We start from the raw sequence: 13,532 nt of genomic DNA on the forward strand, positions 1-13,532 counted from the left end.
TTGCAGACACCCCACAGAGCGCTTCTGCATAGTTTCCCAAGAAGTATAAAGAAACCGTCCAGAAACCGAGCACCACTAGCCGAACTCCACAGGGAGGATAAAGCGCCTAAGTGCGCGATAGGCCTCACTGCGCATGCCCGTGGGAGTGAGGAAGCCGGGCAAGAAGGGGCGGGGCGCGGCGGAGGAAAGGGGCGGGGCGCGCGCAGCTGGCAGAAGCCCGAGTGGCAGGAATCAGGAACGCATGGCCACGCTTCGCCGGCTTCGAGAGACGCCACGGCATTTACTGGTTTGCGAGAAATCCAACTTCGGACACGACAAGTCGCGCCACCGGCATCTCGTGGAGACGCACTATCATAATTACAGGGTGAGTCCGGCCGTCCGGGTCTTTCCGGGCCGCGCTCGGCTAGCGGTGGCGGGACCGCCTGCGGCACGCCGAGGGACGGGGCCCTCGCCGGGCATGCTGGGAGCTGTAGTCTGGTAGCCGCCCCGAGCCGGGGCTAGCAGGGCTTCAGGACTACAACTCCCAGGATGCCCCGGGCGCGGGGCGGTGCGCAGCTCTGAAGGGAGCGGATTCCCAAAACGTCCTGGGTTGCCTGTCTAGTCCCCACACCACGGGGAGTACCAGGGAGGGATGTGAGGGGCAGGGCCTGGACCCGGGAGTTAGGGCGGTGTGACCGCTGCGACGTGAATCCTCGGGCGGCCATGTGCTCCTCGTTTTTGCCCAAAACCGACACGGGTCTCGCGCCTTGTCTCCACCACCGCCTCCCTCTCCAGCTTGATTGCCTCTCCCACTTGCACACCTGTGGATCTTTCCAGAGCACCGGGCCTAGTCCTGGCGCAGGAAGCTGCCTGCTTTTCTAAACTGATTATGGGAACTGCTTTTACATCTGAGAAACTTCATAAAAACGAATTTAAGGCCGGGCACCGTGCCTCACAGCTGTAATCCTTGCACTTTGGGAGGCCGAGGCGGGACGATCACTTGAGTTGGAGTTGGAGACCAGCCTGAGCAAGAGGGAGACCCCCGTCTCTACCAAAAACAGAAAAAGTAGTGTGTCGTGGCACACGCCTGTGGCCCCAGTTACTCTGGAGGTTGAGACAGGAGGATCGCTTGATCTCAGGAGTCTGAGGTTGTCGTGAGCTATGATGACGCCACCGCACATCTAGCCCAGGCGACAGAGCAAGACCGTATCTCAAAAAACAAAACAAACTTAAGATGAGAGGTTAAGCATTTTACATTTTAAATTGATTGGCCTAATAACTCAGGCCTAACTGGGCAGTGTCTCAGAGACATAAGTGGTCACCTTATCCATCAGGAATGGACTGGTGTTCGAGCTTTGGGAGAGCGTCTTTCACAACATGCAGCACTTGGGCAACATTTGAAGCCTGTCTGGTTTTAACATCTCTGTTTTGGTTGGAAAGCTGATCACAGACTGCCGTCAGAGATGTATAACTTAACTTGCCTGGTCTTTTCTGTCTCGAAAATGGAAACATCCAGGAGCACCTTTGCTTACATGTAGATGCTTAACAATCTTATCTGTAAATTCTTTTTGCCTTCATTCCGGGGTAGTACCAAGGTAAACAAATCAAGGGATATTCAATTATACTATGTTTCCTTGAAAATAGAGGAACAGGACATAAAATAGACAGTATTGCTCATTTGCAAAAGATAAAATGCAAGCAAGACCTTTCCTTTACAATTTTTTTGCTCAGTCTCTTTCCTGTACTGTATGTTCAAATGCAGGGATGAAAAACTTGAATTGTCAAATTTCTCTTTGCCTGAGATTGGTAAATTAACCTAAGAGTTTTGTTGCCTGTGTTTATATGTTCCAGTAAGACCTGTGGGGAAACAGGCAGCAATTTTCATGATCTTACTTCATTCTTAAAAACCTGGGTGTTAATCTTGATGAAAGTAAGACCTTGTTTGTGTTACGCATTCCAATAGGTTTCATTTCTCATTCCTGAATGTGGTATACTATCGAAAGAACTGAAAAACCTGGTCATGGAAACTGGACCCTATTACTTTGTGAAGAATTTACCTCTTCATGAATTAATTTCACAGGAATTCATCAACACCTTTGTAAAGAAAGGTAAGAAAAACTGTAACGTCTGTGAACAAAGGCAAGGTGAGGAAAGGTAGGGAGACCACATCACAATACAAGGTTCTTCTCTTGTTTTAAACAGGGCCTGGGCTGGGCAAGGTGTCTCATGCCTGTAATCCTGGCACTCTGGGAGGCCGAGGTGAGAGGATCACTTGAGCTCAGGAGTTCAAGACCAGCCTGAGCAAGAGCGAGACCCTGTCTCTACTAATAATAGAAAGAAATTAGCTGGACAACTAAAAATATATATGTAGAAAAAATTAGCTGGGCATGGTGGCGTATGCCTATAATCCCAGCTACTCGGGAGGCGGAGGCAGGAGGATCACTTGAGCCCAGGACTTTGAGGTTGCTGTGAGCTAGGCTGATGCCACAGCACTCTAGCCTGGGCAAGAGAGTGAGACTCTGTCTCAAAAAAAATAAAAAATAAAAAAAATAGGGCCTGCGGGGATGTCTGTATGGTCAAGTGCACACATGCATCCCTCCGCCTGTCCCTCAGTGTTCGCATCCTGCTCTTTAGGTGCTGGTTTCTGATTATACTTATCCACAGACATTGGATGGGGATGTTGTATTAATAACACGAGGGTATCCATCATCTTAAAACAAGAATTAATGGAAAAGAAAGTCTTGTGATCTGTGTTCAGATGCACTGCTGTTGGGTGTGTGGCTGCAAAGACACTGTGCTCTCAGCAGTCCCCACAGCGGCTGTCTCAGAAGGTTGCAACCTCAGCTGCTGTTCACAGAACCAGGTGTTCTTTGGGGTTCGATGTCTTCTCCTAAGATTTTGTGTCCCTCATCCTCTGCTCACCCATTCCCAGCCACATCTGCTGGGTTGACTGGGTGGTTCTACTTGTTTCCTGGGAGCCATTTGTTTGAAACTGTGTTTCAGAGTGTGTTTAGCAATTCCACTTTCACTGTGTAAGTCTGTGCAGTGGCCTCACACTTATAATGTGGTAGTTCATCCTCTCCAGTGGAGCTATGAAGAATTCTGGTCATTTGTAGCACCTCTCATTCTGAAGCCTGATGCTACTCAGTTAATAACATGAACACTTGCTGTAGGAGGCATTTTAAAATATTTTACCGAATTTAACCCTGGCAGCAACTCTATGAAGCAGGCCTGTAATCTCCATTTAACAGGTGAGGAAACAGCCTCAGAGAGGTGGAGAAGGTTTTGAATCTTAACCTGGAACTCTGCCTCTAAGGTGTGTATACTTTGCTAGTATTCTACTTTGTGCCTCTCTGCCAGCATCCCCAAGGGTTCATGTTCCATTCGGAGTCCACTTTCTGCTTGATGATAGTAAATTTGCACAAATTGCCCTTTTGCCAAGAGTCTCCTTGGCAGGGGAGGGAACTAGCTGGAGCTGGGCCTTCTGTGTGCTCCAGCTTACCCTTGGCAGGTGTTAGGTTCATTGAGTGAGCTGGAGCAGTGGTAGATCCTGACGGTTAATTACCTGGAAGATTTGTTATCATGTGAAAATAATCCACTAACATTTTGCAGGTATGATTTCTTCTTTGTTTTTATTTCTCCTCTGGACTTTTTCTATAGGTTCTTGCTGTGCACTAACGTACAATACAAATATTGATGAAGATAATACTGTTGCCCTGCTACCAAATGGTAAACATTCATTTTTTCTTGCTTTAACTATAAAAGAAATCCATACTGTAAAAAAAATCAAATCATACAGATCTATAGAGAGGAAAGCAAAGGTCTCCCCTTTTACTCCGTTCTCTCCAAACCCACTTTCCTTAGAAGAAACTATTGTTAATAGTTTAATGTTTATTCTTCCACATTGCCTATAAATTTATAAATTCAAAAATTGTTCTTATTTTGCATAAATTGCAATATACTACAATGTTTCTCAATGTGCCTTTATTCCCAAGCTTCCTATCATAGACATCTTTCTGTATTAGTTCATATAGTTCTAACTTAATGTTTTTAATGTCTTGAAGATAGTCAAAAGAATGGGTATACCATGATTTATTTTGTCTTTAATAGAAATACAGATTATTTCTGGTTTCACTATTATAAATAATATTCTTGTATATATAATGTATAAATAATATTAACAGAATAAAATTATATATGTATAAATGATATTCTTGTATTGTAAATAAGATCCTTGTATCCAGTTTATTACACTGGTATCTAACTGCTCAATTTGGCTTGCTTTCTTTTAGTCAGAGAACATAAGTCATATTTTTAGTATCTCTTTGATGGGAGTTATTTGATTTATAGGGAAATTAATTTTATCACTGGATAAAGACACTTATGAAGAAAGTGGACTTCAAGGTCGTCCATCTCAGTATTCTGGCAGAAAAACTATGAAATTTAGTAAGTACTATGTGTGTTCCACCAGTTTCCAACAAGTCTGTAATCTTCCTGTAGCAATTTCAATGTAAATGGCATGAATGCCTCTGAGCTCTTTGTTCAGAAAAATACAGCTTTTTTTATTTGTAAAACTTATGACTCGAGGAGCTTCATAGAGGATAAGATGATGCCGGTAAATCTCTTTCTCTTCATCAGTAGATTACATTTTATAAACATCATAGAATTGGACTGGTCCATTAGATATATAATATATGTTTTGGGTCAAAAATTCAAGTAATAAACCCAAGATAGGGATCTATAATTTGTTCTTAATAAAGAATTTCCTTTGATTTCCCCACGTCTTTATGATTACTGGTAGAAACTCACCCCTGAATGAAGAGGTGTTCTGCTGACAGTGTCTGACTTGAACATCAATCCTTAAAGCTGCCAAATCCATAAGTAGATTAAAGTTGACCTCCCAAGATCCTCTGCCTTTGGCCTTTGACCTAGGAAATACATGAATTTAAAAGGTCTCTTGTTATTAACTGTCAATGCTAGAAATGCCCACTAAAGGGATATTTTTGATTTGGTAAACCAAAGGGAATGCAGGAAGAATAAAATAATTTTACTATCCATAAAATTTCTGAAAATCCCAATTTTTAAAAAATAACATTAGGCCGGGCGCGGTGGCTCACGCCTGTAATCCTAGCACTCTGGGAGGCCGAGGCGGGTGGATTGCTCAAGGTCAGGAGTTCGAGACCAGCCTGAGCGAGACCCCGTCTCTACTAAAAATAGAAAGACATTATATGGACAACTAAAAATCTATATAGAAAAAATTAGCCGGGCATAGTGGCGCATGCCTGTAGTCCCAGCTACTCGGGAGGCTGAGGCAGTAGGATCGCTTAAGCCGAGGAGTCTGAGGTTGCTGTGAGCTAAGCTGACGCCACGGCACTCACTCTAGCCTGGGCAACAAAGTGAGACTCTGTCTCAACAACAACAACAAAAAAAAATAACATTTTCTCCACAGTGCAAGCTATATATATATATGCATTAAATATATATTATTTTTTTTATTTTTAAAGTTGTTTCCATTGATTTGATGGATTTATCCTTTAACCTGGATTCTAAGAAGTATGAAAGAATATCTTGGTCCTTCAAAGAAAAGAAGCCATTGAAATTTGATTTTCTTTTGGCTTGGCATCATACAGGTACGAAGAATAAATTATGTAATGATACAGTGATTTTGAAACCTAATTGTTCATTTAACAGGAGTAATGGAAGATCGAATCTTGATTTATCTCGATGGTCAAGGGATATTGTATACGTTTGTGTATAATAATTATCAAGAAAGCTGCTCCAGCTGTTTTGATGTCTCTGAAAACCATAGTTCAGGATTATCTAGGTATGCAGGCCATCTGCCTCAGTCTCCGTGGATTGTATGTAGATCCAGAGATCTTGAGAGTGGCTTCATAGCAGCTCACTTTTATCTGTTTCTTCCCTTCTGTCCAGCATACCTCAAATGGCCTTGTCTATAATATTTTAAAACAGCACCAGTTATACTTATATAAGTATATGCCAGATATACTTATATATAGATTATATAACTGCTTATATAATCTGCTTATTCATTATCATAGGGCAATAACTAAGGCATGCCATTAAATGTCAGGTTAAATTTGTTGTAACTTCTAATTCATTAGAACACTAAATTTAGTTCAGAGTTTGATGTTCACCAAACATGGGAATCTGCCTACAACTGCCATGTGTGTGTTTCTCCTTCTAGAAGTATATCTTTGGCCCATCACAAGATTGTATGAATCAAATCATCAGGAATTATGATAGTATTGTACTCTCCTTTGGAGAGTAAAGAAGCACAGTGGTCCATTATAGAAATATGCCCATCTGTCTGCTCATGGTGGAAAGTTTCTGATCACTGGGTGCTCCAGGTTGCTTCCGTGAGTCCTAAGTCTGCACTTTGGCACCTCTGCTTCTGTGTATGGTAGATACAAAAGGTAGATAGAAAAGAAGACAAGAGAGACCTATTGAAGTTTCAGTCACATGAAGTCTTCTATGAGGACCTTGCACGCACTGGGTTCTGGATAGCTCTCTGTTCCTGAGGTTCCTAATTGCTTTAAGGGTTTGTCAGGAACTTTGAAAGGTCTGAGATATTTCCCTACTTGCAGGCTAACAAGGTGGCCTACCACAGTGTTGTGGATGCTGGCAGAAGACATGTGACTTCTGGGTCAGAGACAAAGGATTTAATTCCTTACAGCAAGAACAGTAGTCGGAGTATATTAGGGTTCTCTTGAGAGACAGGACCAACAGGAGAGATGGATGGAGGGATGGATGGGAGGGGATTTATTAGGGGAATTGGATCATGCAATTGTGGAGGCTGAGAAGTCCCACAATAGGCTGTCTGCAAGCTTGAGACCTAGGGATGCCAGTAGCGTAGCTCAGTCCAAGTCTGAAGGGCTGAGAATCGGGAGAGAAAGTGGTATAACTGTCAGTCCAAGTGCAAAGGCCTGAGAACCCCGGGGACCACTGGTGCAAGTCTTGGAGTGCAAAGACAGGAACCTGGAGTTCTGAAGTCCAAGGGCAGGAGAAGAAGGGTGTCTCAGCTCCAGGGGAGAGAGAGTGAATTCGCCCTTCCTCTGCCTTTTTGTTCTTTCTGGGCCCCCCGCCAACTGAATGGTGCCCATCCACATTGAGGGCACATCTTCCCCACTCAGTCCACAGACTCATGCCAGTTTCCTCCAGAAACACCCTCACAGATACACCCAGAAGTGTTACTTTACCAGCCATTATTAAGGGATACAAGCATACGAGGTATCCCTTAGTCCTGTCGACACTTAACCATCACACAGAGTATCAGCGTTTATACCAGTTCCCCAAGTCTCATTTCCCATGGAGTGACACAAAGTGTTGATGAAATTTGGGGCCAGGTGATGCTGGCACATGGAGTGGGTTACTTTATAGGAGAGGAACCTGGAGCTTAAGGAACTAGAATCTGTTCATAATGGGCCTGCTGATCTCTGCTTCAGAGAGAGGGAGGGAGACATTTCCATTATATTGGACAGTAGGCAGGCTGTCCCTTTGTCCTGGAGTAGAGCACTATTTTATCTTCCAAAGCTATTGGCTATACAAACATCCCTGAAAAGATATACTGGGTTTTACTAGGTTTTCAAAGGCAAACTTGAATGAGATTCTGTCATATCATCATTCAATTCCTCTTCTGTTTCCTTTAATGGAAATTATGTAATTGTGCTCCTTTCTCTGTAGAGTTCTTTGATGTTATTCATACTTCAGGAATGCTTTTGGTTTTATGTATTAAGTTGAAATTTTCTTATTAGAGCAAATGATGAAACTAGTATGGGTCTGATCTGAAAGTATTGTACCTTTCCAGGAAAAGTGTGAAAGAAAATGAGTTCTTACAGAACTTGGGCACAGGAGCTGAAAACAGCTGTAAATGGTTTCAATTTGAATACAGCTTTGTACTGCTTCCGCTTTACTTAATCCTATCTGCTTCCAAATGGGAATGGTTCAGGGATTCACTGAACTTGTTTATCATATTCAAATGGCTTTATGTGGTGTGTTTTAAGGTATAGAAGAATCAGTGATGATGTCATACTTTTCCAATTACCAAATTCAAGAGCATCAGCCAAAAGTATCACTGAGCACGGTGAGAGATCTCCAGTGCCCGGTGCTGCAGAGCGGTGAGCTCGGGGGAACGCCGGAGGTGTCCTGCAGCACGCTAGAGCTCTTCGACTGGCTTGGTGCCGTTTTCAGTAACGCCAACCTGTGGGTATCTCAACTCCCTGGATCTTGTAGGGCTCTGGTTTGCTGCTTGGCTTTAATATGAGTTTAATGTTTGGAAGTGATCATGTGATGGATACAAATGTGTTTTTTTCCTTTTGTGACAGAAATAATGAGCCTAATAATTTCATATCAACCTATTGCTGTCCTGAGCCAAGCACAGTGGTGGCAAAAGCTTATTTGTGCACAGTCACTGGTTTCATACTTCCGGAGAAGATACGTCTCCTCCTGGAACAGCTCTGGTGAGAACCCTTTTTGCCTTTAACATTTTGCTTGTCTGTGCCACTGTGACGTGTTGGGGTAATACTGATATTCCACGTTGCAGGGTCCCCTTTTTTCCCTTGCTTGGGGTCCAAGTATACTAACATTACCTTCTTAAGCAGCATATCTGTCCTCACTGATAGGAAAATTCCGTTGCCAAGTAGCTGTCCTTATGAAAAGAAAAAGAGCACAGCTTCAATGTGCTCCTTGAAAACAAGTTGCTCATTTTTCCTCTTCTGCTCCCCAGGGCCATTTTGTGCAACTGAAGCTATAATATCACTTAAAAACACAGCATACTCTGTGGAACAAATTATGATGTGTTTTAAGTATTGAAGTTCTGCAGAATATTTCATTTTGAAATGGGTGGGGGAAAGCTGACCATCTTTGAATCCAAATCTTATGTAAGATACCTTCCAGCTCTAAAATTCTGTGAATCGCTGGGCATTAATAATATGCCAAGAATTACATAGAATAGTATAGATTTTTTCATTTTGGGAGGTACTATATAAATAAAATATGTTATTTAATACTTTGTGTCTAATGTAAAGAAACTCAAATCCTATGTTGAAAAGACTATAAATTGAGCATAATCCTATTTAGTAAGCATGTCTTCTTAATCTTCCCTCCTGAAATGTCAGATTTAAGTCTTGAAGGTTTTCCTTTTTAAGCCCAACATCTTTTTTCACACTTATTAGTTTAGTACTTTGATTTTCCTCAGTAAGAGGGCTGGATTTCAACAGTCTGGTGAATCATCCTGCAGCGTTTTGTTTTACTGAGACTCTGCGAGTGGCACTCATAATAGGAGGGAGACTGTTCTTACACACTTTGTGTGGGTTTTTTTTTTTTTTGTGTGTGTGCCGTAGCGTCAGCCTAGCTCATGGCAACCTCAAACTCTTGGGCTCGAGCAATCCTTCTGCCTCAGCCTCCCAAGTAGCTGGGACTACAGGCATGTGCCACCATGCTCGGCTAATTTTTTTCTATATATATTTTAGCTGTCCAGATCACTTCTTTCTATTTTTAGTAGAGACAGGGTCTTGCTCTTGCTCAGGCTGGTCTCGAATTCCTGAGCTCCAACGATCTGCCTGCCTCGGCCTCCCAGAGTGCTAGGATTACAGGCATGAGCCGCCACACCCAGCCCTGCTTTTACTTGGGTTCTTTTAATCTTAAATGACCTTCCAGAATAAGGTTGGGTACAGCTGAAGTTTGTTTTGTGCGTTGTATATTAGTTAACTTTTATAGAATTTCCAACATGGCATCAGGAATTTAATCTGCATTTCCTACTTGTTACTAATTAAAGCTAAGATTTAAGCTTCATTAGAATGTTAGAAATACCACTTATTCTGAATAAATTTTTTAAAAATGTAGACATTCCTAACTCTCCTTGTTTGTTAAGAATTATCTTGTTTTTCAGTCACTACTTTGATGAACCGAAGTTAGCTCCGTGGGTTACGTTGTCGGTTCAAGGCTTTGCAGACAGCCCTGTTTCGTGGAGAGAAAATGAACATGGTTTTCGAAAAGGAGGGGAACATTTATACAACTTTGTAATTTTTAATAACCAGGACTATTGGCTTCAGATGGCTGTCGGGGCAAATGATGACTGTCCACCATAAAAAATACAAAATTTAAAATCATTTTTGTTTATGTTTATGCTCGTTTTCCGATTTCTTGACGGTAAAGGGCTGTGTGTCCACTCGGGCTTGTGTGATGATGACGTTTCTCAGATCAGCATCTGCTAGCATTCTGCCCTGGACTTGGGGTCTGTCTGTGACGGCAGCTGAGCCTATTGTCCAATGAACAGCTCGTAGTTGATTTCTCTCTGTCAGTATAGCACAGGGCTGTAGGTTACTACATGGTTGAGTAGGTCTGAAGGGCCAGGACCAGGGGTGTTAAGAGCATTGGGTGAGATGTGTGCTGTTACTCATTACAACTTTTTCAGATAATAGAAAGAAATCTTTATATCATCTTCACCAGGGCCAGTCTCTGTCGTAAGTGCTATTCATGTATTACCTCATTAAATTTAATCCCCCTTATTTAAGTATAAAACATACCTTATATTGTGTTCGGTGACTCTAACATCTTAAGTTTCACAGCTCAAGGTGGGGGACGAGGCAGCAGAAGAGCACAAAGCTTAGGGCCTGCCTAAGGTCAGAGGCTAACAGGAGACCTCATGGTGTGTGGGACTCTGAAAGGATGGACTAGTGTAAGGCTGAACTGTGAATAAACCTGTTCGCTTCACCTATCCTTCCCAAACCCGTAGCCCCTGGAACACAAGGAAGATTGCCTGTCCTGAGGGAAAGCATCTCCCTTGAGAGAGAGTGAGAGTGTGTGTGTGTGTGTGTGTGTGTGTGTGCGTGCGTGTGCATGTGTGCATATAAAATCACAGGCATCCCTTGAAGTGGTTTGTTTGAACAACCTAGGTAGTCTTAAAGGGCCTCAGTCTGAAAACTTAAAGTGAAAATAAGTTTTCAGTGCCTTCCAGGTAACTGGCAGAAGCAAAACAGATTGTCTTTGGAAGAATTCAAGAGATAGTTTTAAGGAATGTAAGTTCATAGTCAAAAATTACAAACACATTAAATGGGCAAGAGCTAGGAGAAACAATGGGCAGAAGAATGCCTAGAAAGATTTAAGGTGTTAATGGTTGCCAAGCACAACATGAAGTATGTTTTATACTTAAATAAGCGGGATTAAATAGGATGAGTATAAAAATATACAGGTAGAATGGGAAAAGTGCCAAATAGAAATCCAGGATTGAAAAATACCATAATTAAAATTGAAAGTTCACTGGGTTGGTTTAACAGCAGATTAGACACCACTGAAAATAGAATAATAGATATGAAGAAATAAAGATGTTTTCAAACTTGAAAAAGCCAAGACTATCACCCATATGCCCGCACTACATGAAAAGTTTAAAGATGTCCTTCAGGCAGAAGGAAAATGCCTACACCAAGGAATGGGCACTGGAAATAGTAACATGGGTAAATATATGATTTATTTTGTAAATCTCCTTAAAAGATAGTTTAAACAAAAGTTAGAAAGTAGTGTGGGATTTATAAAATATGTAAAAGTAAAATGGATGACCATAATAGCTTAAAGACTAGGAGAGGGGAAGCATACTGTGGTAAGGTTCTTAAACTATATGCAAAGTGATATATTATCACTTGAAGGAAGACTGTGGTAAGTTAAAAATGTGTACCATAAACCCTAAAACAACCACTAAAATGACAAACAAAAAAATCATAGCTATCAAACTAACAAAAGATAACAATAGAATTATAGAAACACTTGATTAATCCAGAAGAAGATAGAAAAAGTGGTAAAAGCAAATAAAGAACAGATGGGATGAGTAGAAAACAAATAGCAAGGTAAGAGACTCAACCTAACAGTATCAGTAGTCATATTAAATGTAGTCATATTAAATGTAAATAGTCTAAACCTCCCAATTAAAAGGCAGAGATTGTCAGATTGGATTGAAAAAACAAGACCCAACTATATTCTGCCTGCAAGAAATGTACTTTAAATACAAAGATACAAATAGGTTAAAAGTAAAAGGATGGAAAAAAGATGTACCAGGCTAATACTAGCTAAATGAAAGTTGGAGTGAAGTGACTATATTAATATCAAAATAGATTTCAGAGCAAAGAATATAAACCAGGGATTAAAGAAGGTTATTTCATACTGATAACATGGTCAACTAATGAAGAAAACATATCCTCAGTGTTTTGGCATCTAATAACAAAGCTTCAAGACATATGAAGCAAAAACTAATAGAACTGCAAGGAGAAATAGGCAAATACACAATGATCAGATTTTAATACCCCTCTCTCAATAGTTGATAGAAGAGGTAGACAGAAAATCAACAGGAATATAGTAGATAGTATCAACCCACCTGACCTAATTGATACTTACAGAGCATTCCACCCTACAACAGCAGAATACAAATTGTTCACAAGTACACATGGAACATTTATGGAGAGAGACCACATGATAGCCCATTAAAAATGTCTCAAATTCAAAAATATTTGTCATACAGGTATGTTGTTTGGCCACAGTGGAGTTAGAAATCAATAACAGATCCTTGAAAATACCCCAAGTTTTAGGAAACTAAACTCAATTATTAATAATCCCTAAGTCAAAAGAAGCCTAATGGTAAATTAGAAAGCAAAATGAATGAAAATTAAAAAAAAAACAAACATGTAATTTGTGAGTTTCCACTAAAGTGGTACTTAGAGGGAAACTTGTAGCATTATATATCTATATTAGAAAAAAAGGAAGGTCTCAAATTAGGGACTTTAATTTCCTCTTTAAGAATTTAGGAAAAAAAAAATCCAAAGTAAGCAGAAGAAAAGGAATAATAAAGATCAAACTGGGACTCAATGAAATAAAAAAAAAAATAGAGAAAAATCAATGAATTCAAAAGCTTATTCTTTGGGGGTAAAAAAAAAAAAAATTGATAAATCTCCAGCCCAGATGTATCAGGGGCAAAAAGAGACAAGACACAAATTATCAGTATACAGAATGAGAGAGGTGACCTCACTAAAGATTCTACAGATATAAATAACTCTTTCAAAAAATAGAAGAGGAAAGAATACTTTCCAACTCATTCTATGAGACCAGAATTACCCTAGCACAAAACTGCCCTGGTACCCTGGCCAAACATGTTACAAGAAAAAACTATAAAAAACTACAATTACATGATTTAAATAGATAAGATGATGCTCTGTGAGGTGTACAACAGTTAATAGCATGTTAGAGTTCTGATGGTAATTGTAAAAAAGAAAAACTGCATACCAATGTTTTTCATGAATATAGGGTAAAAATTCTAAGCAAAAGTTTAGCAAATTGAATCCAACAATATAAGAAACAGACAATGTGCCATGATCGAGTGAGATTTATCCAGGGAATACAGGGTTGATTTAACATTCAAAAATTAATGTAATTCACCATATAAAGAAACTAAAAATAATTGTATAATCATCTCAATACAGAAAAAGTATTTGACAAAATCCAACATTTGTTTCTGGTGATCAGGCAAAGTAGGAATAAAGGGAACTTCCTCA

At 40.5% G+C, this 13,532-nt stretch overlaps 1 protein-coding gene and 1 non-coding gene across 4 annotated transcripts; both read left to right on the plus strand.

Annotated features, from left to right (window-relative positions):
• Positions 1 to 206: 206 nt before the first annotated feature.
• RPP40 (ribonuclease P/MRP subunit p40) lies at positions 207 to 10,428 on the plus strand. 3 transcript variants are annotated; one of them, XM_069493290.1, is made up of 8 exons: positions 207 to 364; positions 1,943 to 2,087; positions 3,640 to 3,708; positions 4,330 to 4,425; positions 5,484 to 5,609; positions 8,001 to 8,199; positions 8,322 to 8,456; positions 9,887 to 10,428. In XM_069493290.1, exons 1-8 carry the CDS (start codon positions 242 to 244, stop codon positions 10,083 to 10,085), a joined length of 1,092 nt encoding a protein of 363 aa, XP_069349391.1. In that variant the 5' UTR covers positions 207 to 241; the 3' UTR covers positions 10,086 to 10,428. The 3 variants fall into 3 exon arrangements, with proteins under 3 accessions (XP_069349391.1, XP_069349393.1, XP_069349392.1); XM_069493292.1 differs by lacking the exon at positions 5,484 to 5,609; XM_069493291.1 differs by lacking the exon at positions 3,640 to 3,708.
• A 2,733-nt stretch (positions 10,429 to 13,161) lies between these two features.
• On the plus strand, positions 13,162 to 13,238 carry LOC138399240 (small nucleolar RNA SNORD28). The gene has a single exon (XR_011236130.1). It is a non-coding gene; the product is annotated as a small nucleolar RNA SNORD28 (small nucleolar RNA).
• Positions 13,239 to 13,532: the final 294 nt, after the last annotated feature.

The sequence above is a fragment of the Eulemur rufifrons genome, chromosome 18 (genome assembly GCF_041146395.1).
Source record: "Eulemur rufifrons isolate Redbay chromosome 18, OSU_ERuf_1, whole genome shotgun sequence".
NCBI classification, from domain to species: domain Eukaryota; kingdom Metazoa; phylum Chordata; class Mammalia; order Primates; family Lemuridae; genus Eulemur; species Eulemur rufifrons.